The following is a 26,018-nucleotide window of genomic DNA, read 5'->3' as shown; positions in this document are numbered from 1 at the left end:
TAGTTACCGAAAAAAGAAAAATAACTGTAACTTCATCACAAGTAACGAGTTACTTCCCAACCCTGGCATTTGCTGCGTGCGGTCACTCGCTCGTTCGTCGCTAGCGTGTTATCTATTTATTGTGCGTGATTCCGCCGGTGAATCTCTCTCTCTCTCTCTCTCTCTCTCTCTCTCCCTCTCTCTCTCTCTCTCTCTCCCTCTCCCTCTCTCTCTCTCTCTCTCTCTCTCTCTCTCTCTCTCTCTCTCTTTCCCCGCCTCTCTTCCGGATAATTGCAATCTGTCTGATCACTTGGTCGGCAAACGGAACACTGCGAGAGACCGACATCGATCTGATGTACGGGCCGGCAGCTGCGTTTCGCTCGCGGCACAGCGAATTCGCGTGTACGCTACATACGCAGCCGCGCGTATTCCGCGCGCACCAACAGGCCCGGTGATATTAAATCGTCTCGCTGTCTGCTAATTAGATCCATTAATATGAACGATACACGTCGAAAGCCATTTCAACGGCTTGCCGTCGATCCGTCGAGGCGTTCCTCCAAAATTCCAATCGCTACATGTTATTCAATTAGCGCTCCTCTCTCTCTCTCTCTCTCTCTCTCTCTCTCTCTCTCTCTCTCTCTCTCTCTCTCTCTCTAAAGCGCATAAACTAAATAATTAATAGCGAAGAACACCTTCTGATAGAATTATTCCGTCTCACTAACATTCCGTCTCACTAAAGAAAGGCTCCCGGAAGGGTTCTCCGTCCCGCTCACAAGGAGATAATTCGCTTTCGAATCGAATATCACGCACGAAAGCGCACTCGGCTCGCCCGGAGCAGCGTATCAATTATTCTCTTAAACACTAGATATTTCTACTTGCCTCCTTTTTCTTACTAAAGAAACGGAAGTTCAAAGACTCCGTATCTCGGAGAGAGCCTTTGAGAACTTTCCTTCCTTCCTTCCTTTAAAAAGCCTTCGATCTTGCTCTTCTTCTCACTCACGTGGGAGACAAAAGGATACGAGCTTGCACGCCGGTAATACAGCGCGTGGATCGTTCTTTTGAATCCCTTTCCCTTTGATAATTTTTTAATTTAATTATTTTCATTTCATTTAATAGGGTGCGCGCAGCTTTGCTCAGTGATGTCGTCGCTGATTAATAACCAATAACAATTTGGACGATTCCGTCATGCATTTCCGATGCCCTTCTAAATATCCGAGAAATTGTCTCAGCTCAACCGAGTTGACAGTCTCAAATCAGCCGAATTATTAGATCGGGCTTCTCCGGCTACCGTGGATACCACCGTGAACTCCACGCTCGACGCTCGGGATATTTTAGTGGGCCAGTTGCCGACACGCGAAGAGGCCAAGGAGTCCGCCACGTACGGCTCCGAATGACGTACGCATTCAACATGACACTAATTAACATCAACGTCTTACCCAGCAGATATCGCCGTGTCCTTTCGGATTCGCGGCCAAAACGTGTTCCACCGAGGCACAAAGTTGCAACTCGAAGACAGACGTGAACTCCTTCAGCGCCCACGCCCGACTCGCCGCGTCGATCGTGATATAAAAGCCGGATAATTCGAAGCACGTTTCGAAGTGCCGGGCAGCCGAGTCGGTCGAGGGTACCCGCGCCAGTCGTCTTCGATTATAACGTCAGCGGCGGGGAAAATTACACGGGCGAGATTCTTGCAATTCACGTCCACGGGAGCGGCTCTCTTCAGCGTCAAGGAAACTGCTTCGATTGCGTTAGACAAAAGCGCAATCGGCCGATATATCGCGCGCGAGCAGACTCCGGGTTTTCATTAACCCAGCGGGAAATGCCGACGGGGATTGGTTGATTCTCTCAGCCGCTCCTTCTTGACGTTTCGCATTTTGACTTTGCCCGTCTGTGGATCGATCTCCTTTTCCATCGCGGCTCGTAATGAGAAAGACACCGGCGCGGCGGTGTACTCTCGGTTTCAGTACGATGGAAAAATTAGCCAACCTGCCTCTATGCAGGCGAGGAACGTAACGGCGCATTTTATACATTCAAAGGACATTGTATGAAATTGAAAGAAAGAGAGAGAGGAAGGAATATCTTCGCCGTTTTGCGTAACACAATTTTCCAGTACCCGTCGCGTCGATCACTCCGACAGAGAAAGAGAGAGAGAGAGAGAGATAGCCACCCGAGTAGAAAAATTAATAGAAGTAAGAGCCTGATTATTTTTCCCTAACATTAATCGGACCCTAGTAGAAATAGAAAGACAAGGTGTGTAACAAATGGTTTAACGGGTCCTTACAAAGCAATATTAATAGAGCCTTATAAGGAAATATTTTTATTATTGTTTGAGTAAAAATATTCGTTCTTTTCGTTCCAAGAAATTTAGACTGTAATTTCTTTATTTCTTTATAACCTTGTTAGTATACAACAAGAACTTTTTATTTTCAAAATATAGCATATTTTACAATAAAATATAGCATTTTTCACATATAAAAATCCTGCTACTGTTTTTATTAAAGCTGCATTTCAAAACAAAGGCAATACTAGAAAAATCCTTGAAAAAGACTAATGAATATGGCAACTAATAAAACTAATGAAATTTGTTTTCAATTGCGGTATAAAAAGATCTTTAAAAGAACCAGATGGAGCGTACCTACCAAAACGATACTAAACTATGACAATTTTATTACACGCTTCAGATCTTATTAATTTTCTGTAACAAAACTTGATTTTGTAGATCCTTCTAAGGGCCGCATCAGTTTTCCATGTTTTAAAGCGTTATTTCGTAAACTCTAAGGCATCCCTAAAAAATTCTTCTAAGGCCCTTATCAGTTTTCCTTCTATCAAGCCTTATGTATTAAATCTAAACCATCCCTAAAAAATCTTTTTAAGGGTCTTTCCAACTTTCCCTAGCAAAACCTTATTTATTAAATCCAAGGCATCCCTAAAAAGTCCTTCTAAGGTTCTTATCAATTTTCTTTATCAAAGTTTCTTACTTCGCAAAATCTATCTCAAGGCATCCCTAGATCCATCTCGGGGCCTGATGTAGTTCCATAATAAGGCATCCCTTCTTAGAGCATCCTACTTTCAGCCTTATCGGAGTCTTACATTTCATAAGGATGGCCCTAACAATTTTTTGCTCAGGCAGCGTTCGGGGAAACGTATTCGCGATTAAGCGTGTTTGCGGCACCCTTCGTGTTAGAAATCGTGCGTTTCCCTCTGCGACGGGGCGGTTATCCGTTTCGAGAAGGGAACAGGGAGAACAGATCGGCTTGGTCTCTCGTCACCGCGGCCAATGGCGGGTATCGAGGGTAAGGTGCTGAAGTGAGTCTCTCACTCTCTCTCTCTCTCTCTCTTTCTCTCGCGGTTCGGCCACTCTTGAAGCCAGCTGAAAACCGAAAGGCAACAAACCGTGTCCCTATACCGGGTCCGATTATAGACCGCGATCTGGGCCATCCCGGCTTCTCCCCCGAGCGTGCTCCTCGGCCGCGCAAAGAACGAGAGCGCGCGCAGCGCGGGGCTTCGCCACTTTACGAACTACAATATGCGAGAAGCGAGCGGCGACGGCCTTTTCTTGGAAGCGGCGGGAAACGATCGGGCATCGATCGTCGACACTCATGCCACCCCCGACGTGTGTGACGATCCGACGACGCCGGGCTCTACGTATTTAGAAGCGCACGCGGACGTTGCGCGCGTATAAATATCCCCCGGTGTATCTCGTTGCGCGCGTTCTCAAGTCGAATTGACATTTCCTCCGATACGTGTATTTACACGTGCGCGCGATTTTGTTTATCTGTGTGTTTTCATTGCGAGCGTGCCGCGAGGAAGAAAGAGAGAGAGAGAGAGAGCTGAGGAAGAAGGAGGAGAGAGAGAGAGACAGAGAGAGGAGAATTTATTTGGACGCAGAACTCGAGTAGCTTCTCGCTTCTTTGGCGACGCGAACGACGACGTTCGATGCATCTCGCGAGAGCCTCGCGAGAGCCACTTTGACGCGATCGTCAAGCGCTCCACACTCGTCGAGATCCTTCCCGATTTAACATTATCGTTATTATTACGTGAATATGAATAGCGAAGAACGTCTCGACAATAAAATCGATAGAGAGAGAGAGAGAGAGAAAGAGAGAGAGAGAGAGAGAGAGAGAGAGAGAGAGAGAGAGAGAGAGAGAGAGACAAAGAAAGAGAGAGAGGTTATCTCATTTACCTCGGCAAAATAAAAGCACATTTTATCGACATCCTTTTCCTTCCATTTCCATTCGGATCCCCCCTCTCCCCGCTGCCCTTCCGTCTCATTACTCATCCTTTTCTTTATATCGCACCCCAAGCCACAGGGTGCGGTTCCTCGTGGCGCAAGTCGAATCCTATCGTCGCTTCCTGCTTTTCACAGTAAACGTTCGTCCGGAGAAGACACAAAGGGCAATATATCTATTCTCCACGTGAGGTGCTTCGTGAGAGGTGCAGTTCATATTCCGAGACGCGCACGGTCCCGCGGGCGGACGCGCGCGGCGCATTAAAGGGTGTGAGCGACCTCGCGGCGAAGAGGCTCCCGATTGACGCCCGGTGTCCCTACGCATAGGCACTTGTACCCGTAGCGCGAACCGCAAATAAACCTGATATATGCGGAAATATGTACCGCCACCGAGCACCCCGTGGTTAATTTTAGCCGACGAAATTGTGTCTCATACCAGCCTGGCCGATGCTGCTGCTGCCGCTGCCGCTGCCGTGTCCGCCTCTCGCCTCCGCCTGCCGCAGCTTGCACATGGGCAAATGAGATGCGTTTTTCTCGCGCCCGGGCTCTCTCTCTCTCTCTCTCTCTCTCACTCTCTCTCTCTCTCTCTCTCTCGCTCTGTACGAGCGAGACCGATCGCGAGAATTTTCGCCGCGATATTCCGTCATCGAGCTGACCGACGCTAAACTAGTTTCCAGATTCCTCAGAGTGAGATCTCTCGCTCCGAACGGGCGAAAATTCGCTCCGGGCGACATTGAAAATTGCCGCTATTCGGAATCGCAAGATTAAGCAGTGCTTCATTACGTTGGATCATACGAGCAATGTTCAATAAGCACTGTTTGATATGTAAATAATGTTGATGTAAGAAGCAATATCTGCATAAAAGAATTAATCATGTGTCAAACTCGGGGTAGGTCAGTCCGTGTGAGTGAATATTTCGATCTACCACGGAGTGGTGAACTTGTCTCTATGAAGTACTTGATTCACTCTTCAATTCCGAATTATATGACCGAAAAAAAGTATTCTATTTGTAAAATGATTTTTCCCATAGTCTCATATTCTGAGCGAAGTCTTTTCGATAAAGCGATTAAAGTGAGGTATTCATATAAAATTTATTAGATATTATTCCGACTGTTTTCTTCTTATTTCAAGAGGATTTCCTCTTATATCAATTAATTTTCTTCTTATATGAAGAGGAATATGCTGATTTGAATGTCGGCTTCTTTTATTCAGTCATGCTCTACCTCCAGACATGAACGGAAAAAAAAAACCATATGCTCATGGGTCGGAATATTTGGTTAGACTTTTTGAAAAGGTATGTATGTTACTGCAACATATAACAAAGATAATTTACCCACATTTGGTCAAATACAGTTTATAATCTCTTGCAAGAAGTTGAATAATATATTCTTTCTTTTAACTATGGTTTCATACAATTGGTTATGACAAACATCTTTGTAGGTACGAAGTCCACAACAAAACTGATTGGAAATTTATTTGTTATGATGATCTTATTTCAATCGTGCTTACTTATTGTAGAACTGGAGCCAGAAGTACATCTATATATATATATATATATATATATATATAATCCCTCTAACTTTAAGAATAATGTGTTTATAATATTTTCCTCTTAATCTTAGAGTCTCCTCTTGAGACTATATATAAGAATAAAATTCTCTAAAATTTAAATGATTCCACTTGCTCTGAAATTACTTTTTTTAGGTAATATTCATAAAACAACCCAAAGTGGAGAATTCACTTTTCATGAGCAAAAAGGAGCTCAAATTCGACTTTCGATTTAGTTATTACTTTACTTTTCGCGTGCGGATATCACTCGCAGAAATTCAAATCGGGAGGGAGAGAGAGAGAGAGAGAGAGAGAGAGAGAGAGAGAGAGAGAGCATGGGACATCACCGTTTCTTGACGATGGGAAACGCATCGGCCAATTATCGCCATTTGCTATTTTTACCTAACTTTCTTCGTTCCTTTGCGCTACTCGGTATATCTATCTTTACTTTTTTTATCGTCTTTTGCGACGATCGCTCTTAAGTAGAGCCGAGAATAGTTACTGCGTGTTCGGCTAAAGTTCCGCGATGCTTTCTCGAGAGTGTCGTGCGCATTGTACTCCCGCGCGGTTGTACTATCGTATTTGTATTTGCAATAAAATGTATTTGCGGTAATTTGCATCTGTAAATCATGGCTGAGTAACACGGAGGCATAAGTCGCGCGTTGGCTGAAACTCGACACGGGAAATCGTTCCGCGCGCTCGCCTACCGTAATCGCGAGCCGATTCGCCCGTTACACGATACACCCGCGCCAGGATTCTTATTTGAACTGTCGCAGGCGACTGCGAGAGTGCAGCGCAAACAGCGTCGACAATGCAATCGCGCGGCCATGAGGCGCATAATTAGTTCGGCGAAATGAGACGGAATGAGAGTGCGCGGTGAATACCGTCACGAAGTGTGGAACAAGCCGGGACATGCAGTGGGCGCATTTTCGAGAGAGGCTTGTCGCAGGAAATTGCAGTTTGCTCGCGACGATTCCACTCGCGTGAGAGCACTCGACGCGCTGGGAAAAAAAAGGAAGAAAGAAAGAGAATTGCGCCGAGCTGGCCGCGAAAGCGCCGAATTTGCGTTGCCACGTCACGGAAGTTGCGCGTCAGCCCAACGACGCGCGATCAGTGCCCACTTTACGAAGATAACATAATTTCCAATCTTTGATTCCAAATTGAGCAAGGATATCCAAGTGATCGTCGTTCTTTGTTCCGCGCGACGAATGTCCCCGTCCGCCTGATTGTCGCATGCACGTGAAGCTCGTTCAGCGACGGCTTATTTGGCGTACTTTTCACAATGATCGAGCGCGAGGAATTCGCAACAACAGGGATAGGACGGCCGACGAAAATAGACTAGAAATTTGTCCCAAGAATAATATTTATTTTTGTTGCGGCTTCGGTGGGTGTGTGAAAATTTATATATATATATATATATATATATATAAGTATCACGCACATTTACGCACATACGCGCAGGAATTTCGTAAAGGCGTATCGGTGATAGAACACTCACCCGAAGTTCGCGGCAAAGCGCTATTGCGTCTGTCTGAAAATAACTGGACTAGTTATTCTCCAAACAAATAATTGCGCCATAAACTCGCCCGTTAAATACGGCTCTCTGCACATTAAACTGCGCACGTACTTAATTATTGATTCGCCCGCGCGAATTTCCGCGACTCCGAGTTTCCCCTCCGCCCCCGGCAGCCCCCAGGTAACGCTTCAAGTTCGCGTAACATTCTGCGTCTCTACGCCCAAAAAAAAAGTATTCTATTTGTAAAGTGATTTTTCCCGTAGTCTCATATTCTAAGCGAAGCCGTTTACGGGAAAAGGATTCCTCTTCCGGTAAAGCGATTAAAATGAATCATTTATCTGAAATTTATCAGATATTATTCTGTCCTTCCTCTTATATATATTTCAAGATTTCTTCTTATATCAATTAATTTTCCTCTAATATGAAGAGGAATGTGTTGATTTGAAAGTCGGCTTCTTTTGTTCAGTCATGCTCTACCCTCTACTTCCAGACATGAACGAAAAATAATCATATGCTCAGAATGTTTAGAACTTTTATGAAAGTTTAGCTTTTTATAAAAGGTATGTGTGCTGCTGTAAGATATAACGAAGATAATTTACCTATATTTGGTCAAATACCAGTTTATAATATATTGCAAGAAGTTTGAATAATATATTCTTTCTTTTAACTATGTTTCACACAATTGGTTGTGATGAACATCTTTGTAGCTATGAAATCCATAACAAAATTGATTGAAAATTTCTTCGTTATAATGATCTTATGTCATTCGTATTATTTATTGAAGAACTATTTATCGTAGAACTGGAGCCAGTAGTATATCTATATATACAAGGTGTCCGAAAAATCGCCTACTCCACTTCGGGAGGTGATTCGGGACCCAAAAACAAGCAAAAAAGTTCATACAAACATAGGTCCGGAAATGAGCCGTTTCCGAGTTATAGCCACTTTTATGTTCAAAAATCGTAATTTAGAATCTGCTTGACATCCCTCTTTCTTAATTATTTCTTAAATTAAAAATTTTTATTTTTTAATTTTTATTTGTTATTTTTATTTAATTTTTAATTTTCAATTTTTATTTTTAAATTTTTATTTTTAATTTTTCTTTAATTATAATTTTTTTAGTTTTTTTCAATTTTTCAATATTTGTAAATACGATTATATTATTTTTAAAGTAAACATGAACAGATATTTAAATCGAATTAAATAAGGTGTTCAAAATGACCACCTTCAGCACGAATGCAAGCCCTTATTCTTCTATCAAAGGAATTCCGAACACTTTGAAAATTTGGATCCCTCCTTATTTCTTCAAATCCATGAATTATTCTTTGTCTTAAATCAGCAATATTATTGGGTGCATTTTTGTAAACAATTGATTTTACATGACCCCATAGATAAAAATCAAGTGGATTCATGTCTGGTGATCTTGGGGGCCAGGCAACCTAACCTAACCAACTGATTTGGATAGTCGCGAAGACAACTGACTTTAAGTAGTCGTGAAACCAGCTGATTTCTTTTAAAAATAATGTAATCGTATTTACAAATATTGAAAAATTGAAAAGAACTAAAAAAATTATAATTAAAGAAAAATTAAAAATAAAAATTTAAAAATAAAAATTGAAAATTAAAAATTAAATAAAAATAACAAATAAAAATTAAAAAATAAAAATTTTTAATTTAAGAAATAATTAAGAAAGAGGGATGCCAAGCGGATTCTAAATTACGATTTTTGAACATAAAAGTGGCTATAACTCGGAAACGGCTTATTTCCGGACCTATGTTTGTATGAACTTTTTTGCTTGTTTTTGGATCCCAAATCACCTCCTGAAGTGGAGTAGGCGATTTTTCGGACACCCTGTATATTACTTTTCGTTATACATTATAATAATTTTTTGCAAATTAATTAGTATAACCAGCAAGAATAAAGTAAGAATAAATAGTAAGAATAAGTAAGAATAAATTAAAGTAAGAATAAAGAGAAGTAAAGTGAGAATAAATAATAATTCTCTTAAAAAAGGATTAAACAATCTGTATATAAGAGGAAATTTATATTAAAATCAATAAGATTTGCATTATACATATATAATTGCTCTAACTTTAAGAATAATGTATTTATAATATTTTCCTCTTAATCTTAGAGGAATCCTCTTGAGGCCATATATAAGAATAAAATTCTCTAAAATTTAGATGATTCCGTTCTAAAATTACTTTCTTTTGGGGTGATTTTTCGGGGGCTCTGTGGAATCGGCGAGCGTAGAAGTATAACCCTCACGTTGCGAGCATGTATCAATCGCATGCGTACTCTTCGAGAAAGACAGATCTTACCCTTTGCGACGTAATGCGTGCGAGCGAAGTTTTGTTATATGTCCATCCTTGATTACTTTTACCGACGCACCGTGCCGATTTCATTCCCGTCGACGTTGACAAAGTCATTTTTAGACCACTCGTTATCGCGAGTTTCTACCTTGCAAGAGCAGAAGGACTCTTCGAAATAATTAGAGGGCCTCGTTTAGTGGACGTTAACCGTTACGTTGAACCCGCGCGAGATCTGAACGGCCCCCCCCCCCGCACTCCTTTCGTCGCGAAAATCGCAATTCAATATCGAACGGGGGCGTCTCATTCGTTCGCGAAGAGATAGAGAGAAAGAAAGACAGAGAGAGAAAGAGAGAGAGAGAGAGAGAGAGAGAGAGAGAAAGAGGGCTCTAATTGCGGAAGATAAATGTAGGCCGCGGTATAAATAACGTCACTGCGAAAGTTTATATATTCCAAGCGCTCGATTATCCCTCAGCGTGGAGGAAAAAGCAGCCGGCGACGACGGCCGCGTGATTAACCGGTAATCGTGCTTTGTGCTCACCCTTTTCCTTCTCGTCCTTCCCTTTATTGTCGAAGAAGCCGGTTGTGAGTGCTTTCCTCTTCAGCAGATACGCCCGTCTCTTCGGCTTCGTGGTCGCCGACCCGCTGCCGACCGATTCTGGAAAGAAACGCGGAGAGAAATGACCTGACAAATGTATTCCGAGACACATTCTGCTCGTTTCTTGAGTTTTTAGCGTTACATTATGCAGGCCGCTCGTAGAATTCAAACGGTATCCGCGTTTGTCTGCCGTGCCGGAATAATTCATGTCGAACGACCGTTCCGAAGTAAATCCGCGGCGTGTCGAAGCTGCCGGTTGATAATTTTATAAACCCTCGTCTCGGGCGAGAATAAAGGGGACACGATTCTCCCCGAGATGGGGTTGGACAATTACCTCCGTTTCCCGTACGAATTATCTTCGTTTCACGTTTTTCTACGTCTCGCAGGACGGAAATAACGCCGCGTTAATTACATCCAGAGCTCCGAGCGGAGTTCCTCGCAAAAGTCGGCTCCGACCGAGCGCGCGCGAGCCACGCGGGATCGGGAGATTCATGAATTCCACTTTTCATCTATGTCGCGCCTCTCACGTAACGACAATAACATTTTTGTCCCGGCGGCGCAATAAAATATCCGCATTCGAGCTCGATAACTCGTCATTTTTCCGGATTCCGATGATTTCCGCGACGAGGAAATTTCACTCGCTGCGCTGCGCGAGCGGAATTGTTTGCGTGTTCAAAAGTACGAAGAATTTCGAACAACCGGTTACAGGTTACCTCCGTTTCCTCGTACTCGGATTTTCTTTCCCGGCAATTTTCAATGGAATTAAAGCAGGTTCTGGAAGGGAAGGAGGGCGAAATTTAAAAGAGCGCTGATAAGAGCCAACGAGCGCTCGTTTTAACGCGCGAAACAAATAATGAGGGCGGATCGTGCAAACTTATTACGTTCTAAAGGGAGACTTCGTCGCGGTCTGCTTTTATTATTCACCGCGCGCACGTCAGAAGCAGCGCTCGCCTCTCTTATTAGCGCTGCTGAATAAATCTCGAATTCTAACCGGGCCATTCCTGCGCGTCGCGCTTCTGCGCTCTCCTTCCATGCGTTCCCTGCGGCTGAGCTGCGATTCCGGATGAAAAGCGAGAGTGCCGGAGTTAATCAACGCGAGACTTATTGCGATGGGAGTTCCTTGCACTCTCTATCTCTCTTTCTCTCTCTCTCTCTCTCTCTCTCTCTCTCTCTCTCTCTCTCCACCGCGGGCGCACGCCGCCCGCGTCGCCGTTTCTATTATAACGCAGTTATTCATAGTCATTCTATGACACATTCTATTTGCAATACAATGCCGCTTTAACGAGCGCGGCGTCCGCGCGCGTTCATCGCATTCCGGCCCTCTCGCTCGCGCGCGTGCTATCGCAGACGGACGAGAGAGCTCCGCGAGAGAGGAGAGACATCGAAATTCGAGTGGACGCTCCGTCGTAAAGGCGAGAGAGCGGACGCTCTCGTAACCATAAACACGTCAATCATCTGGAGTCTTCAGACGAGACAGCCGAACGGCGCCATGTCTTCGCGATAGGTGCCAAAGTGAGATCTCTTTGAGAGAGATACCAACGAAATTCCAACATTTTATTTCTTCCCTATTATCCTTCCCGCCAGGTGCGAAGGTGACGGGAGGTCGTTTCAGGGTCACGCGCTTATCGACACCATCGAGGAATCGAGGAATGGAGGAGAAACCGGCGAAAATCCGGCCGGCACCGAGGAAACCGGAACCCGGCATCGAGTTATCCGGCTAATTTCAAGCGCGAGTCACAATTTGAATTTCTCAGAAAAATGGTCACTACATTTAAATTTATACACTAAGGGCCTTTGCACGCTAAAACAGCGTTAACCGTAATCGTAATTTTAGTAATGTCCAACAGATACTTTATTATAATAGAGTAACGCAAGTGAAATTCTGTCTTAAAGTTACGACTGCGTTACTCTGTATGTGTTGGAAACTACTAAAATTACGATTACGGTTAACGCTTTTTTACGTTAGGCAAAGGCCTTTAAAGTAAAGTAAAGTAAAAAAGTACTTGACAAAAGACTGCGCTTGACAAAGGGATTCCTTATTCGTGCGTCTCGAGACGAGACTCTCGGATCTTCGATTTATCCTCCAAGAGTCGCGCGCGATCCATTTTACGCAGGACGACTCCGCGATGTCGAAGAGGATCGCTTTCATCGTAAAAATGTGCGCACTGCGGGGCAGGGGGGAGGAAGAGAGGAGCACAGCGGAGAGCGGCGAGAAGGAATTTCTGCGATACCGACGGCTGGGTTAATTCGCTGAAGAAGGAAGCGCCTCGCTCGCGCGCCGGGGAGCGTTGATGAGAGAGGGCATAAGGATTCGATTCTGCGGAGCGTATAAAAGCATCCGAGAAATTCATGAGCCTCGTCGGTGTTTGTTAAATAGAAACTAGCGGGGGCTGCGCGTTAAATACGCCTGGAATTTCGGCGGACGTCGTTGTTGCCTCCTTTCCTCGCCTTCGCTCCTCGCTCGCGATAACACCCCGCGGATTAACGTAGCGTGGCCTTAACACGCAGATGGCCTTAATGGAATTACGCGCGGTGGTGGGACTCCTCGTGACTCGCGAGGAACGGAACGCGGAACCGCTCGGCGAGGCGCGCTCGGCGAGACCGCGAATGTCGCTTTGACGAGCGAGCCGAGAAAAACACGCGAGAAAACTCGACGGCTCGCGACTGCGACGTGACATTATACGTAAATTGAAATGACATTATGAGTGCCTTATCGGCAAAACAGACTTTAATTCCGATTACGATTACGCGCGGCGCACTCGAGTAAGCGGTATCTTGCACGCATTGGCCGCTCGGTGAACTCGGGACGTTGCAAATCGAGATTCTACGCTTGCAGCGGCATGATAAATCAAACACGCTTCTGCTTCTTCTCTCTTGGCGAGAACGCCCGAGGTCTTTTTTCTCCCGCTCAACATTCCTCAACTTTGGCATAAATAAGACTCACCGCTCGGCGGCCTGATGTGCACACCCAGGTTGAGAGCTTGAAGCTTCGCAACCGCCACCTTGCAGAGGACCTTCCTCTCGATCTCGGACAGCGTCCGCAGCTGCGTGTCCTGCAGGGTCACGCGCCGATTCGTCGTGCCTGCCCAGGTGCATTTTCCCTGCGACAAGGGGGAATGGTTGATATCACTTTCCGGGCAGCAACCGGCGGATCAGTCGCAAGTCGCGCTTGCACTTGACAGATCCTCGCTGACGGATCCTGCGAAAGCGTCACGAGTCTCCGTCTCGCGGACATCGCGGAGCGTGCGAGGTATTAAGCGCGGCGCGGAATATCTCTCGTCGTACGCGACGGGATTTCCGAACGGGATTAATAATTCCAGACGCGAGCCTCGTTATCATGCAACGATTATTCAAATTAATCTTGCCATGTAAATTCGCGAAATTAAAATTTATGAATTCACGCAACGCGCAGCGCGCAGCGCGGAGCCGCGCGTTGTCTGCGAATTGCCGCGACTCGCGAAGCGTGTGTATAATAATGTTTGTAACGTGGGAGTGCGATAGAAATTCGGCAAGTTTACGGCAAGTGCGAGGACGACGGTCCTGCGACACGTATCCTGGCTCATTAACTACGTTTCACGAGACTCTGACGAAACTTTCGCGATGGATCAACGAAAAGCCACGGCTTACCCGAGAGATAAACAGGACGAGGTGTAATATTGAGGAAATGCGAGATGCAACGAGAAGACGCGATATGACAGGCCATAACTCATACATTTTCCTTCCACTTCGCGGAGGAGATCGAGTTAATCTTGCTAGAGATGAAATTGTCTGAATATTTTGCTCGCGCGCGCGCGCGCGCACGCTTCCGAGAACGCGCCGTGCCATCGAGCCAAGTTTATTTAAATTATACGCGGAAATTTGGAAACAATGAACCGTCGTCGGCTCGATTGATACGACGATCAGCGCACGATATTCGCGCGCATAATCGTCGCGAGAATCGAGAATATCGGTTGAATTGAATTCTGCCCTCTCACTGTATTTACAGCGAGAGTTTCTCTTCTCGAAACGCGTTCGAATTTCGCGTCGCTGAAATCTGGAGAGTTTCCCGAGCGAAAATTGAAAATTACCTTTTCGCACACATTAACAATCCATGTGATGGTAAATGCACGATGGCAAAAATTACGAAACGGATGGATGATCCAGAGAAATGATGAAAAAGCAAATAAGCAACAGGAAGCAAATAAAATTTCAAACATGTACATTTCGAATCATTTATTACTTGTCAACATGTCCTCCAATTTATTTCGCAGAGTTTACTCTGTAACCGTTTGGGAATTATGTTTGCGTTTATGTTTCACACTTTGGTCGCGGAACTCTAGCGAGGATGTATTATAACATCGTAGGTTATTAATTGCAATATTTCGTGCACATCCTTAACGAACCCCTGGATTATCTGTACGCTTGATCTATTTTCTTCTATCAAAGTCATTTCTCGCTGCTTCCGCTTTCTTGTGGAGGGAAACCCCGGCAAATGTCAATCTTATCAGCTTCTATTCGATAAAAATTGCGGGGAAGCTACCCTGCCATTCAACGGCTACCCTCGCATTCATGAACTTATCAGTCGCGGGCCAGAGAGGCGTCAAATTACGTTACGTCCGGACGAAAAAACAAAGCGACGTTGGGGAGAACGTTGACGAAACGTAAAAATCACTCCCGCTGCAACGGCGCGTGCAATCCGCGAAGTTTTGCGCTTTTGAAAGCCCCCGATAGGAACGGGAACGACATTCGCCTATCGTTCTTCGCTTATTCAAACCGCTAGCAAATGCATTGCCCTGTTGTCTACAACGTTGCTCTCTTCCAATTTGTCAGCGAAGAAAAGGACGAATATATAACGGTCACTGTTATTCAGCAACAAACAATTTTGCTAACGCTCGTTCCTTTCTCCCTTTTCGTGCGAGTCTCGAAACGTACTTCGAAACGTGCGACGTAGTACACATCGTTCCACCTGCGGTAAACGGAAATAAATACGCAGCAATGAGACAACGCGGACGGGAAAGTCCGAGAGAATATTTCGCAATTAATTGTTCCGCTTTTAATCCAGATTTTTCACAGTCTTTTCACCGTGGCACGAAAATTCAACAAAACAAAATGGCATAATTAAAGTGTATTTCAGACAGATAAGAATAGATTTTGATTTCCTAACTATCACGCTGCTAAATATAACATCACAATGGCGAAGTGGTAATTTTGTCGCAAACACTCCAGTGGAAACTGGAAATTGCCTTTTAATTTCACTACCCCTTTAATAATAGAAGAGTCAACGTTCGTTCTGAGAAAGCTGGTATTAGAGAGAATTACTCCTCGCAAAGTTATGCTTAAAACTAATAATTGGAATAATAATTCAATTGCATTAAAAAATTGCCTCTTAATTTTACTGCTCCTTTAATAACAGCAGAGTCAACGTTCATCCTGAGGAAGCTGGTAATAGAAGATTTTTTTTCTCAAAATGGTATTTAAAAATAACAATTAAAATGATAATTGACATAATAATTGAATTATATCTAAAAACAACGGATTAATTTTCTTTCCCACAATATATAAGCATTAAAGCCTCGTCTATTCTCTGATACTTCCTCTCATAGACATAATATATCTAGACTGCGTGTTCGAGGAGTGGGGATGCAACTCTCGGAGAGAAGGAAGCACCCTGTTTTTACTGTTCGTTCTCTCTCGCACAGTCCCGATAGAAGGGGTATAGGGGAGGCAGTTGCTGTACAGTAACCACCTATTCCCCTATTCCCCTTCCACCAGCAATGTGCGAGAGAGAACGAACAGTAAAAACAGAGTGTTTTCTTTTCTCCGAGAGTTATACCCCCACTCTTGAAATTTGGGAGAACGCGCAGCCTAGATATACCATGTCTATGTTTCCTCTTGTGAAAGAGACAACTGTTAGCAAAAGAGTTTCTAAAACTTCACGATATACGGTAAATGTCCCAGTAACCGGACGTTTAAGCGCGTAAGTCGTCACAAAAAATACAATATATAATATTAAGAATAATTTTGATATAAATATTTGCATTTATTCGAAAACTTTCCCGAAGATTTCCTCAAGTAGAGAAAAATGATTTAAACCAATGTATACATCTACTGTTAATGAAATATGTGTCAACGGGAAATAATATAAATATAGATGCTATGTTTTAATGAATTTATTAACGATTGACCATTATTTTGCCAAACTACAGATGCATATTTATTTAATTGATTTTTATTTTAACACAAAAGTGTCAAATTGGTATATTTTTTCCCAACTAATCGTCAAATATTGGGGTTTTTTGTACACAACAATTATCACTTTCATTCATTATTGTTAAAATAAATAGTAAATATCTTTTTTCAAAGTGGTCGGATACTGGGTCGTTTACCTTATGTACAAAGTTGCAACTTTTAATATTTAACATTGCAAGGAAGGAGACGTATCAAAAAAACATTATTCTCATCCGTTGATGTCGTCTGCTGCTGAGAAGGGCTGCTCAAAGTGACGTGCGCTTATTATTCTGTGCAGTTACCTTATTTCCCGACGAGACGCTGCCGCGGCCTTCGACGCGACGGGTATTTGGAAATTAACGCGATAATGCGGGGGAAGGGAAGAAGGAGTTAGGGTCGAAAAAGTTCGTGACTTGCCTGTTAACCGGCCCAGGCGAATTTTGTTACTCCTGTTTCATATTCCGTAGTCTGCGGACGTACGTAAGAGACGTACCCCGCGGTGGGTGCACGAAGATTAAACGGGGGTAGTGGGTGATGTTCAAGGAAAGGTTGAACGAAACCGCATTTTCTAGATAAAGACAGAATATATAGGACGGACCTCGTCTCCCATGCAAATGCGAACGGCCCGTGGAACGACGGCAATTTCGCTTCGTGCTATCGTCCCTCGCCTGGTCAAACTATTTCTTTCGCTCGCACTATCTTGCTCGACTGCGACAAGTAGATAACGCAATGCTCGCTCGCACGTGCGAGACCACTTTAATGTCGACGAAATTGTAAATCTCGAAGCAATGTAATCAGCGAGATCAGTGCTACGCGAGAGGAACTCGCTAGTTGGACGGTGTCCGGCGTTTCCTCACTCGCGAGCGAAGCGATTTTCTCCCCGTGAGAAAAATGTCGAGACATAAATAGTTTCGGAGGAGTGAGACCGGACGATAAGTATCGTCTGTTATTCACCGCGAAGAGGAACGTCTCTCGCGGGACGTTCTGTGCGAAACGTAAATCAATGTTCATTTCCATGGGAGATCTAAAAGCTGCCGGACGACCAGCGCGACATTTCTTCTCCTTTATCGAGGAGATAATTAATTTTAAGGCTAGACGAGCTGAGGCTAGACGAGCAACGTAATTTCACGAGATGCAAACGCCGGTGTTTTCCGACCGACGCACAATGGAGCCAGATGACATTCTTTGGTTCTCAAAATTCTCTAGAGATCTGAATTTCCAACCGATCATCGACACCGATGGATGAGGTTGATCCTAGATAAATTCCGAAGAGATCTGTCTTGCCAAAATTAAAAAAGAAAATTGTTTTCTCGAATTACTAGCCCCAAAAGAGGAAAAATTATCGTTAAACGCGAGAAACTTGTGAAATACTCATTATTCGACACTTATTTCTATCTAATAGCGTATTCAGCGGATTGAAACTATGAAACCAATCAACGGACACCTCGAGATATATCGATCTTGAACCAGAAACCCATTACCCCAAAACTCATATGTCCAAAATACAAAAACAACAAATATAGACCCGATAAGCACAAAACCGAAGGATTTTGAGTCTTTCAATCTAGGAATCTATCAATCCGAGAATTTTTTAGCTCGTGGATGCATGAAGCCGTATGTATTAAGAGACCCAAATAGCCCAAGAACCCAATCTAGCCACAGCTAGACCCAAGACACTGTACTTTAAACTACAAACTTTTAAGACAAACCCTAAACCGATGAACCCTGAACCAATAATTTTTTCGAAATTTCGGCTAGACAGATCTCTTTGGAATATATTCAGGATCAACCCCTCATCCATTGTGGTGTCGATGATCGGTTGGAAATTCAGGTCTCTAGAGAATTTTGAAACAAAAAATATCATCTGGCCTCACTGTGCGACGCGGCGCTGCGACAACGAGAGAAAGAGAGAGAGAGAGAGAGAGAGAGAGAGAGAGAGAGAGAGAGAGAGAGCTTTCCTTTCGCTTTCCGCGAACTCGCGGCGGATTATTCGCCGGAATAACGGAGGAGGAGCGCCACGTGAGAATAGCATGGACGCGGAGGTAGTAACGGTGGTAGTAGCCTTCAGCTTCGGTGTTGGTATATCCGAGTAGTAGTAGCAGGGGTTAAGTATAGTTTATACACACCGCCGTTGGCTGACTATTTCTGGCGGCGCCAGCGAAATTCCGAGGCCCTAAATTGGTTATCGCGCTTACCGCTTAACGAGAGCGTCTGCCGCAAGGTCGACCCCCTTTTTCTTCTTTTGCGTCTTCCCCCTTCGCATCTTTCGCGTGCTTAGACGCCGAGGATAAGGAGGTGTCGAAGGAAGAAAGGAGATACGCGGTCAGATCAACGGGCGCGATGATTAACCGGGCATGCCGCGTGCCGAGAGAAGCGGCCCTCAGTTCTGGAAACGGCCACGTTCCGCGAACAAGTCGAGAGGTATTCGCGCGAAAGGGCTATTTGCGCCGACATTTCTGTGTCACACACGGCGAATATTACAGTTGAAAATTGGGCGTCTTAACGGACTCTAGCAGAAACGCGCGCACAGACGTCGGTATATATATATACGTATCTCACTTTCTCTTAAGTTGAGAACTTAAATAGATAGAATACTCCAAAATAGACTTCTTTAATTTCTGGAGAAATTCTGCACGAAGTAATTCCAAGGCCGAGTGAAGTTTCGCCGCAAACGCGAGGGAAACCGACGCGCGACGTGGAATTCGCACCGCCCGGCGAAATTTGCCCCGTCGCAGACTACTATGGGAGCGGCGCTAATAAATTTCGGTACGTCGTCGAGAGGAGCTCCTTGCGCAGCAGTTTACGATGCAAATATAAATATCAGAAACGCCGGGAGTAAGGAAAGACACTTGTCAGTCGAGAGTTATCGGGCGACTTCGCTATCCTCTCCGCATTAGAGGCTGTCGGCGGCCGCTTTAGATAGATCACTTGTAGACGCGTGGCGTGTTATCATGTTTATAGAGGAAGCGTAACAGGTTGGAGTCACACCGTCGGAACGTAAATAACCTTCCCGTCGGCCGACACGTCCGATCGATCCCAGACACGCATCGACTTTCCCCTCGACTTTTTCCGCGAGACCGGCCGGAGTTCCGCCGAATACACGTACGCGCGGCGCGGAATCCACGCCGCGGAAAGATATTCCTGCCTCGCGTAACGTGGAGATCACCGCCAGCGAGCGCATTACGAAAATGCGGGTCTATGCCAAATTCACGGCATCCACTGTTCCTTTTTATCGAGCTTTTCGCTAATTTCGCGGAGACGCCAAAGAATGCGCGTACTGTAGCACGTTGGAAAGTGTGTGTGTCCTCGGGACGCATCTAATATAACTTCCAGAAGACGCATTTCGCTTCTGCTCTCCCGGTCTCTCCTTATCTCCGAAGTGGCGGAGGAAGCTCTACGCGCGCGCTTAATAAGTCTGATTATCGCGAGTCCGCACTTGCCGCAAGTGCACCGAGAGAGAGAGAGAGAGAGAGAGAGAGAGAGAGACCGCTTTTGTGTGCTTCGCGTGCGAAAAAGAGCAGAGTCGGAGACGTGCAGAGCGTTAATAGAGTTAAACGAACTCGATTTCAGGGCTGTAGTCGTCCCGGTTCTTTCGGTAAGATTCTCGTGTTATCTTAATCTCTCGTTTGTGTGTGTGTGTGTGTGTGAAACGAATTCCAAATTTAGTTCGATAAGGCAATCACAGCACTCCATTAATCGTCCGACTTGCCTGATCCTCTTCGCGTTAAAATTCCATCAATATTCAAGCCTCATCAACTCCTACACAATATTAAAATTTCACACACACACACATGCACATCAAGCATGAAGCAGAGCCGGCTTTCAATATATTGTGCGGAATCAGCAATTTTGATGTGCGAAGCGAGCGGACTGTCGAGAGCTTTCAGCAGCCGAGACTGAAACTCCTCCACAATATTCCACAAATCGAGCACGAATATACGCGGGATACACTGAAAAGCTGAAGCAGAGCACTCACCTGAGGAGTCCACACGGACGGCTGATGCGACGCCCTGGACGTGCTCTTGCTCCTGGAGCGCCAGATCTTCTTCGCCACCAGCCGGCTGCCGTGATGGACCACGCTGCTCGAGGACTTGCTCTTCTGCATCGCGGTGCCACCTGCGGAATTGGTGGAGGCAGACGTGAGTGCCGGCGAACCGGGCGCGGAGTGCGGCTTATCCTTATGCGCGTTGGAACCGTGCAGGAAGTGGGACAGGAAGGACTGATGGTGATGGGGTTGCTTCGGGGTGGACGGCTCCTCGGAGCCGAGGCCGGCGTCGATGCTGCTCCGGGAGCTGGCGTTTCGGCTCGCGGCTGACGTGGTCGTGTCGGCGTCCGACAGGTTCTCGGACGGCGGCGCGTCCGCGGAGGAGGACATCTCCCGATAATTCACAGCCCAGTTCTCCTCCGTCTGGCAACCCTTGCTGTTGCCGTCGTCGTCGCCGGGCTTGGTGATCTCGCCCTTGGCCTTGATATTGCGCAGGTTCCGGTCGTAGTTGACCCGCTTGAACCGGTCGACCTTGTCCGCGTCCATCGACTTCTTCCGCGCCATTCTCAAGTACCTCTTGATGGTGTCGCTGACGGACGGCGACACGTCGTCGTTGTCGACGCTGCTGCGCCTTCGTCCGCTGGGCTTTTGCGAGTCCTTCGACTCCTTCGACGTGTCCTCCTTTTCCCTCTCGAGGAGAATCGCGTCGAGAACGGCTCGCGGCACCGGCTCGGTTTGCACGCCATCGTCGAAGAAACCTCGGTCGGTGCTGGGTTCTTGGACGGCGATCAGAGGCGGCGGCGAGATCGGCTCTCTCTTGCCGGCTGACCAACTGTCGGACTCTTTGCCTCTCTGCGGCTTGCCTCTCTGATGACCCCACCATCGAGTAGACGGCGTGGTGTACGCACCAGTCGCTCGAGGCCCTCTGAAGCCTCTGGTGCATCTCAGGTCGAAGTAGAGCTTCTCCAAGAGCTTCCGGTCGGTCAGGATGTCGGAGATCACGTGTTCCCGAGAGGAGGACTTGCTGTAATAACGACCCAACGTCTCCATCAGCGACTTGTGCACGTAATCGCCCTGATAAGACGACACAGACGACGACGTCGGAGCGACGTTCTTCACGGCGGAGGAGCTCTGGCGAGAAGAAGCCGGCTCTTCGCGCCTAGTCTGCGCTACGATCAGGTCCAGGTGCTGCTGAAGCTTATCTATCAGGCTGCGATAATCGAAGGGTTCCTTCCCTTCCGTCTGCTCGGCGGCTGCCTCCGACGACTTGGCGCTCGTCCTCGCCGCCGGGTGAGCCGTGTCAGCCTGCATGTTCAGGTACTTTTGTAGCATGTCTGCCAATTCTTTAGCCTCGGTGTCCTCCTGAGACGTCTTGCGACGCATCACCGGGCTCGACGGCGTGCTGCCGCCGCCGCCGCCGTCGCCGCCGCCGCCGCCGCCGCCGCCGCCGCTGCCTGACGTCAGCAGCCATTCTCTCTTCGCCTTGGCTAGATCAAACTTGCCAGACGTGGTCGCGCGAAGGACGAAGTTCTGAGGCGAGCTCCTGACGTCGTCGGCTTCATCGGCCGAGCTGGCCTGGGTCCGGCAGCTGCCGCCTTTAATCTGCCGCCGACGTCTCGGAGCCCGGAAGCCCAAGGTGCCGGGATACGAGGCTTTCCTCCAGAGCAGGAAGCGCGGCTCCTTCTGGCACACCTCCTGGAAGTATTGCTCGATCTTCGGGATATCCTCCGAGCGATTGTGCGTGCCGTCCGGGATGAGGCGTCTGCCGGCGTCCGCCATGTACCGCCACGTCTTCCTCGTCAGCAGCCATCGCTCCTTGGACGGTTTGCTGGAGCGTTTGGTCCTGCGTTCCTTCGAGGTCGCCGGAGTGCCGCGTATCGAGCTTCCGGTGTCCATGCTGTCGCGACGCGAGCGTCTCCTGCCGCCGGGACGCTCCGCCATCGTCGCGTCCTTCTCCTTCCTCGCCACGCGAACCACCTTCGCGGGATTCTACCTCCTGCTTGTGCACGACAACCGACGACTCGCGTCAGTCGTCCTCCAGCTTCCCGTCGCGGACTCGCTGTACCATACCAGGTGGTGTGCGTATGTGTGTCAAATGTGTATGTATGCTTGTACATATATTTGTACGTATATGTGTATATATATATATATATCTCCCTCTTGTCACTCGCGACGATCCGTCATCGTTCGATCGGGAGGACACATCGGGCGAAACGGAACGTCTCGTGTAGGATGATGCACCACTGCACTTCGATGCTCGGTGCACTTTGTGACGCTGCTTGCAGAAGCAGACGATTTCGAGAGAGAGAAAGAGAGAGAGAGAGAAAGAGAGAGAGAGAGAGAGAGAGGGGGAGAAGGAGGAAAGATCACGCGATTCTTTCTCGGACGATGATGATTCCGTTGGTCCCCCCGAATGCCAAGTGAGGTGTCAGCGGCTTCGAAAAGAAGCCGCGGAGTTTCGAGCACCAGACTACCGCTCGCTCCAGTTACACGACGTATCCTCCAGGTGATGAGGTTTCAGGGTCAATAATGGCCGGCTCGGTGGACCCGACAGCACTTGGGTCGTCCTCGAGTGAGAATCAGGTAAGTCGCTCGGATGGAGAAGCACTATCTTACGGTGTTCTCCAGGTAACGGGGGCTCACTACGGCGCGAGTAAACCGATACGGCACTACGACGACGACAACAACGACGACGATGACGACGCGGACGTCTCGACGGCCGGACGACGTCGCACGAAATCGCACGCGTTACGCTTGCCCGCGAGCCGGCAAGGTGGAAGCTGCCTAAAGTACGCGACTGCTGCTCCTCAGGGCGTCGCGACGCTCGTGGACGCTCCGTGTCTAAAAGCGTCTTGGCCCCGTCTTACCTCTTCCTTCCCTCGTGCGGAAACGCGAATGAGCGAGGGAGCGAGCGAAAGAAAGAGAGAGAGAGAGACAGAGAGAGAGAGAGAGAGAGAGAGAGAGAGAGAGAGAGAGAGAGAGAGAGAGAGAGAGAGACAGAGACAGACAGACAGACAGAGAAAGAAGGAGAGAGAAAGAGAAAGAGAAAGAGAGAGAGAGAGAGAGAGAGAGCAAGATGAGGATGGACGGACGGACGCTGCAGAGACGACGACGGACCAGACCGAGGAAGAAGAGAAGGTATAGACTGCGGTCTAGGATACCTGGGCCAGCAGACTAACCGGAGGTAGCGTCGGCGGTGTCGTCATACGTTTGCCAAATACCGACGGCGCTTTCTGGCGGCGCAGCCAGCCGCTGGCGTTTCTCGACGAAACAGTGTCGGCTTTGACGACGTCGTCGTGACGGCATGATACCCGCCTCCTCGTCGTCGTATGATCGAATAAGGATGACGATGTCGCATCGCGGGCAGAACGCGCTAGCTAAGCGCTCATCACCGCCGGCCGATGAATTAAAGCCAGTGGCAGGCGTCACGAGGTGCGGCTGTCGTCGCTCGGGGAGTCTCGGAGGATCGCGGACGAGGAAGTGGCGAAAGCAGCCGGGAGTAGTCGAGGAGTATCCTCGAGTACTCTGGTTCATGGCTGCGCGATGCACGTCATGGGAAATACGCAGGTATAACTTGAGGCATAATCGTAAATCATGGGATCCGTAAATATTTCTCAGCGAGTCATGGCCGCGGGGAAAAGATGGCTTATACGTGTCTCGGTTTATAATGGAGTCCACGTGGAGAGTAATGACGATAACAGCAGCGATCAAGCCGCGGCTCGTGTAATTACGACGCGCGCTCGTCGACGCGCGCGTTGACGTGTCAATCGCAGGTGACACTCTGAAGCAAGTTGTCACCGGTGTCAAAATAGATGCCCTGTCGTGGGTAATCATGTCTCAATTGATGGCACTGCTCCCAGTTATCCGTGACTAAATGGGAGTCATAAAAAGTGAAAACTTTATAATCCCTCCAATTACAGGTCGCTGCGAGAGGTCGCTTTCGTTGTACTTCGGTCGAAGCCGGAATCTTTTAATAGCCTAATTTCCTCTCTACGAGGCTTCATGGGAAAATGACAAATTTTCTTTTGTACCCGATACATCCGTCGTCAGTGGAAACCCCCGTCCCGTTCTGAGTCCTGTTGCACGTATTATATCGGCGCGACAGCGAGCGAATAAAGTAAGGATTCTCATATTCCGAAGGCTGCGGTGAATGTATAAGCAGCATTTACGATACTTCGCGGGGCACTTCGCGATGCAGCGTATCGATGCGCAATGCGGAAGACCCGAGGTGATGGGCTATGGATTACGATAAGAAATGCGGCCATCAAAGAACCTGCGCGCTGCTCGGTTTCTTTCGAAAACCAAGGGAAAATAGACGGAACGTTACTCGTTTAAATTCAAGCGAGCCCCGTTTTAATCTCTCGAGGAATCGGACGAATTTGCGAGAGTCGAAAAAGAGAGACTGATTTGATGTTAAAGTAACACATCTGCGTAACATCTGTCAACAGTACGACGAGATTTCTCTTTCGCTTGCCGTGAAACTTTGCGACGGCGTCGTCAAGTTTATTCACACATGAAAAAAAGAAAAAACTCGGCACGTGCAGTGGATTTTCCGTTGTTTGAGCAAAAGAAGGAAATCTTCCCGCAGAAGGTCTTCAGCCAATCAATTGTTTTCAATTATCTCAATCGAGTTTTAATGCAGCCGAATGCCTTCGATCGTGATAACAGAGTTATCGTTATTACCGACTTTTCGCTTCAGTCCTCATTCTGTTACACGAATTGAGATTTCTTTCCGTGTGTAACAATTTGCTGCATTTTATCGACGATATTCGAATTAAATAAAGAAATGACGGGCGTGTATCTAAACGTGTCGATCCTGAAACTCCTGAAAAGGATAACGGCATTTCAATTAAGACTCAGCTACAAATATTGAAATATGAAGAGCACAGACCCGCGACCTGTTCACTCGAGCGAAAATTGCGTATAAAATTCACAAAGCGCGCGCGCGCGCCCTTTGTTCGCACCCCCGTCTCCGTCGATTTGGGGGTGTGCTCCGCACACGCAGCGGCGTGCATTCTAAAATTGATAACCGATGCAATCGCGTCCGCGTTAATTAATAGGCTAACACGAGGCGCGTCATGCGACGCACACCGGCGTTTCGATCAATTTTTCGGTGTGATATTCCAAACCGTCGGTATGAAATGGATTTTACTACTAATTGGATTATCGTGAAGGATCGCGGTGTCGAATGTAACGGTTCCTGTTTCGAGAGCGGACTAAAATGCTCACGTCCGCTCACGTGCTAGCCATTCATCATCAGGTGACGCCGCTCATAATTTCCGAGATTATCCGGCGAAAATCCGGCGTTCGCTCGCTTAATGAGACTGAACGAGTAATGGAATAATCGGCGATTTTCATTTAAGAAAAGGGTGAAGTGCCGGAATAAAAAAAACAGAATTACAATATAATATATGAAAATCGTTACAAGGTAGTATTGATCGGATTTTCAAGAAGGGAAGTATCTGTCGCCCAATTATTTCGGAGGTCACCCTATGGCCCTATATATGTTGGACTAACACACCTACTGCTGATCTATACAAAGACCGTAAATCAGAAGCAAGTTAACTGAGACTTATTAGCTAGTGGAGTTTCTTTTTGCTCGTCGGCTCGAGTCTTAATGTAACACTCGTAGTCACGGAGGAGTACG

At 46.8% G+C, this 26,018-nt stretch overlaps 1 protein-coding gene across 1 annotated transcript in view; it reads right to left on the bottom strand.

The window, feature by feature from the left end:
* The window catches only part of RhoGAP102A (Rho GTPase activating protein at 102A), a 42,928-nt gene extending 20,616 nt beyond the window's left edge, over window positions 1-22,312 (bottom strand). Inside the window, exons 1-3 of the mRNA XM_019845525.2 lie at window positions 20,363-22,312; window positions 13,124-13,280; window positions 10,123-10,239 (exon numbers count right to left, since the gene is read on the bottom strand). Of these exons, the coding sequence (XP_019701084.2) occupies window positions 10,123-10,239; window positions 13,124-13,280; window positions 20,363-22,312 (2,224 nt within the window). The remainder of the gene's footprint in view (window positions 1-10,122; window positions 10,240-13,123; window positions 13,281-20,362) is intronic.
* Window positions 22,313-26,018: the final 3,706 nt, after the last annotated feature.

Source organism: Harpegnathos saltator, unplaced genomic scaffold (assembly GCF_003227715.2).
Source record: "Harpegnathos saltator strain DR-91 unplaced genomic scaffold, Hsal_v8.6 scaffold376, whole genome shotgun sequence".
In the NCBI taxonomy this organism is placed as follows: domain Eukaryota; kingdom Metazoa; phylum Arthropoda; class Insecta; order Hymenoptera; family Formicidae; genus Harpegnathos; species Harpegnathos saltator.
This window is presented reverse-complemented; position numbering and strand designations above follow the sequence as displayed.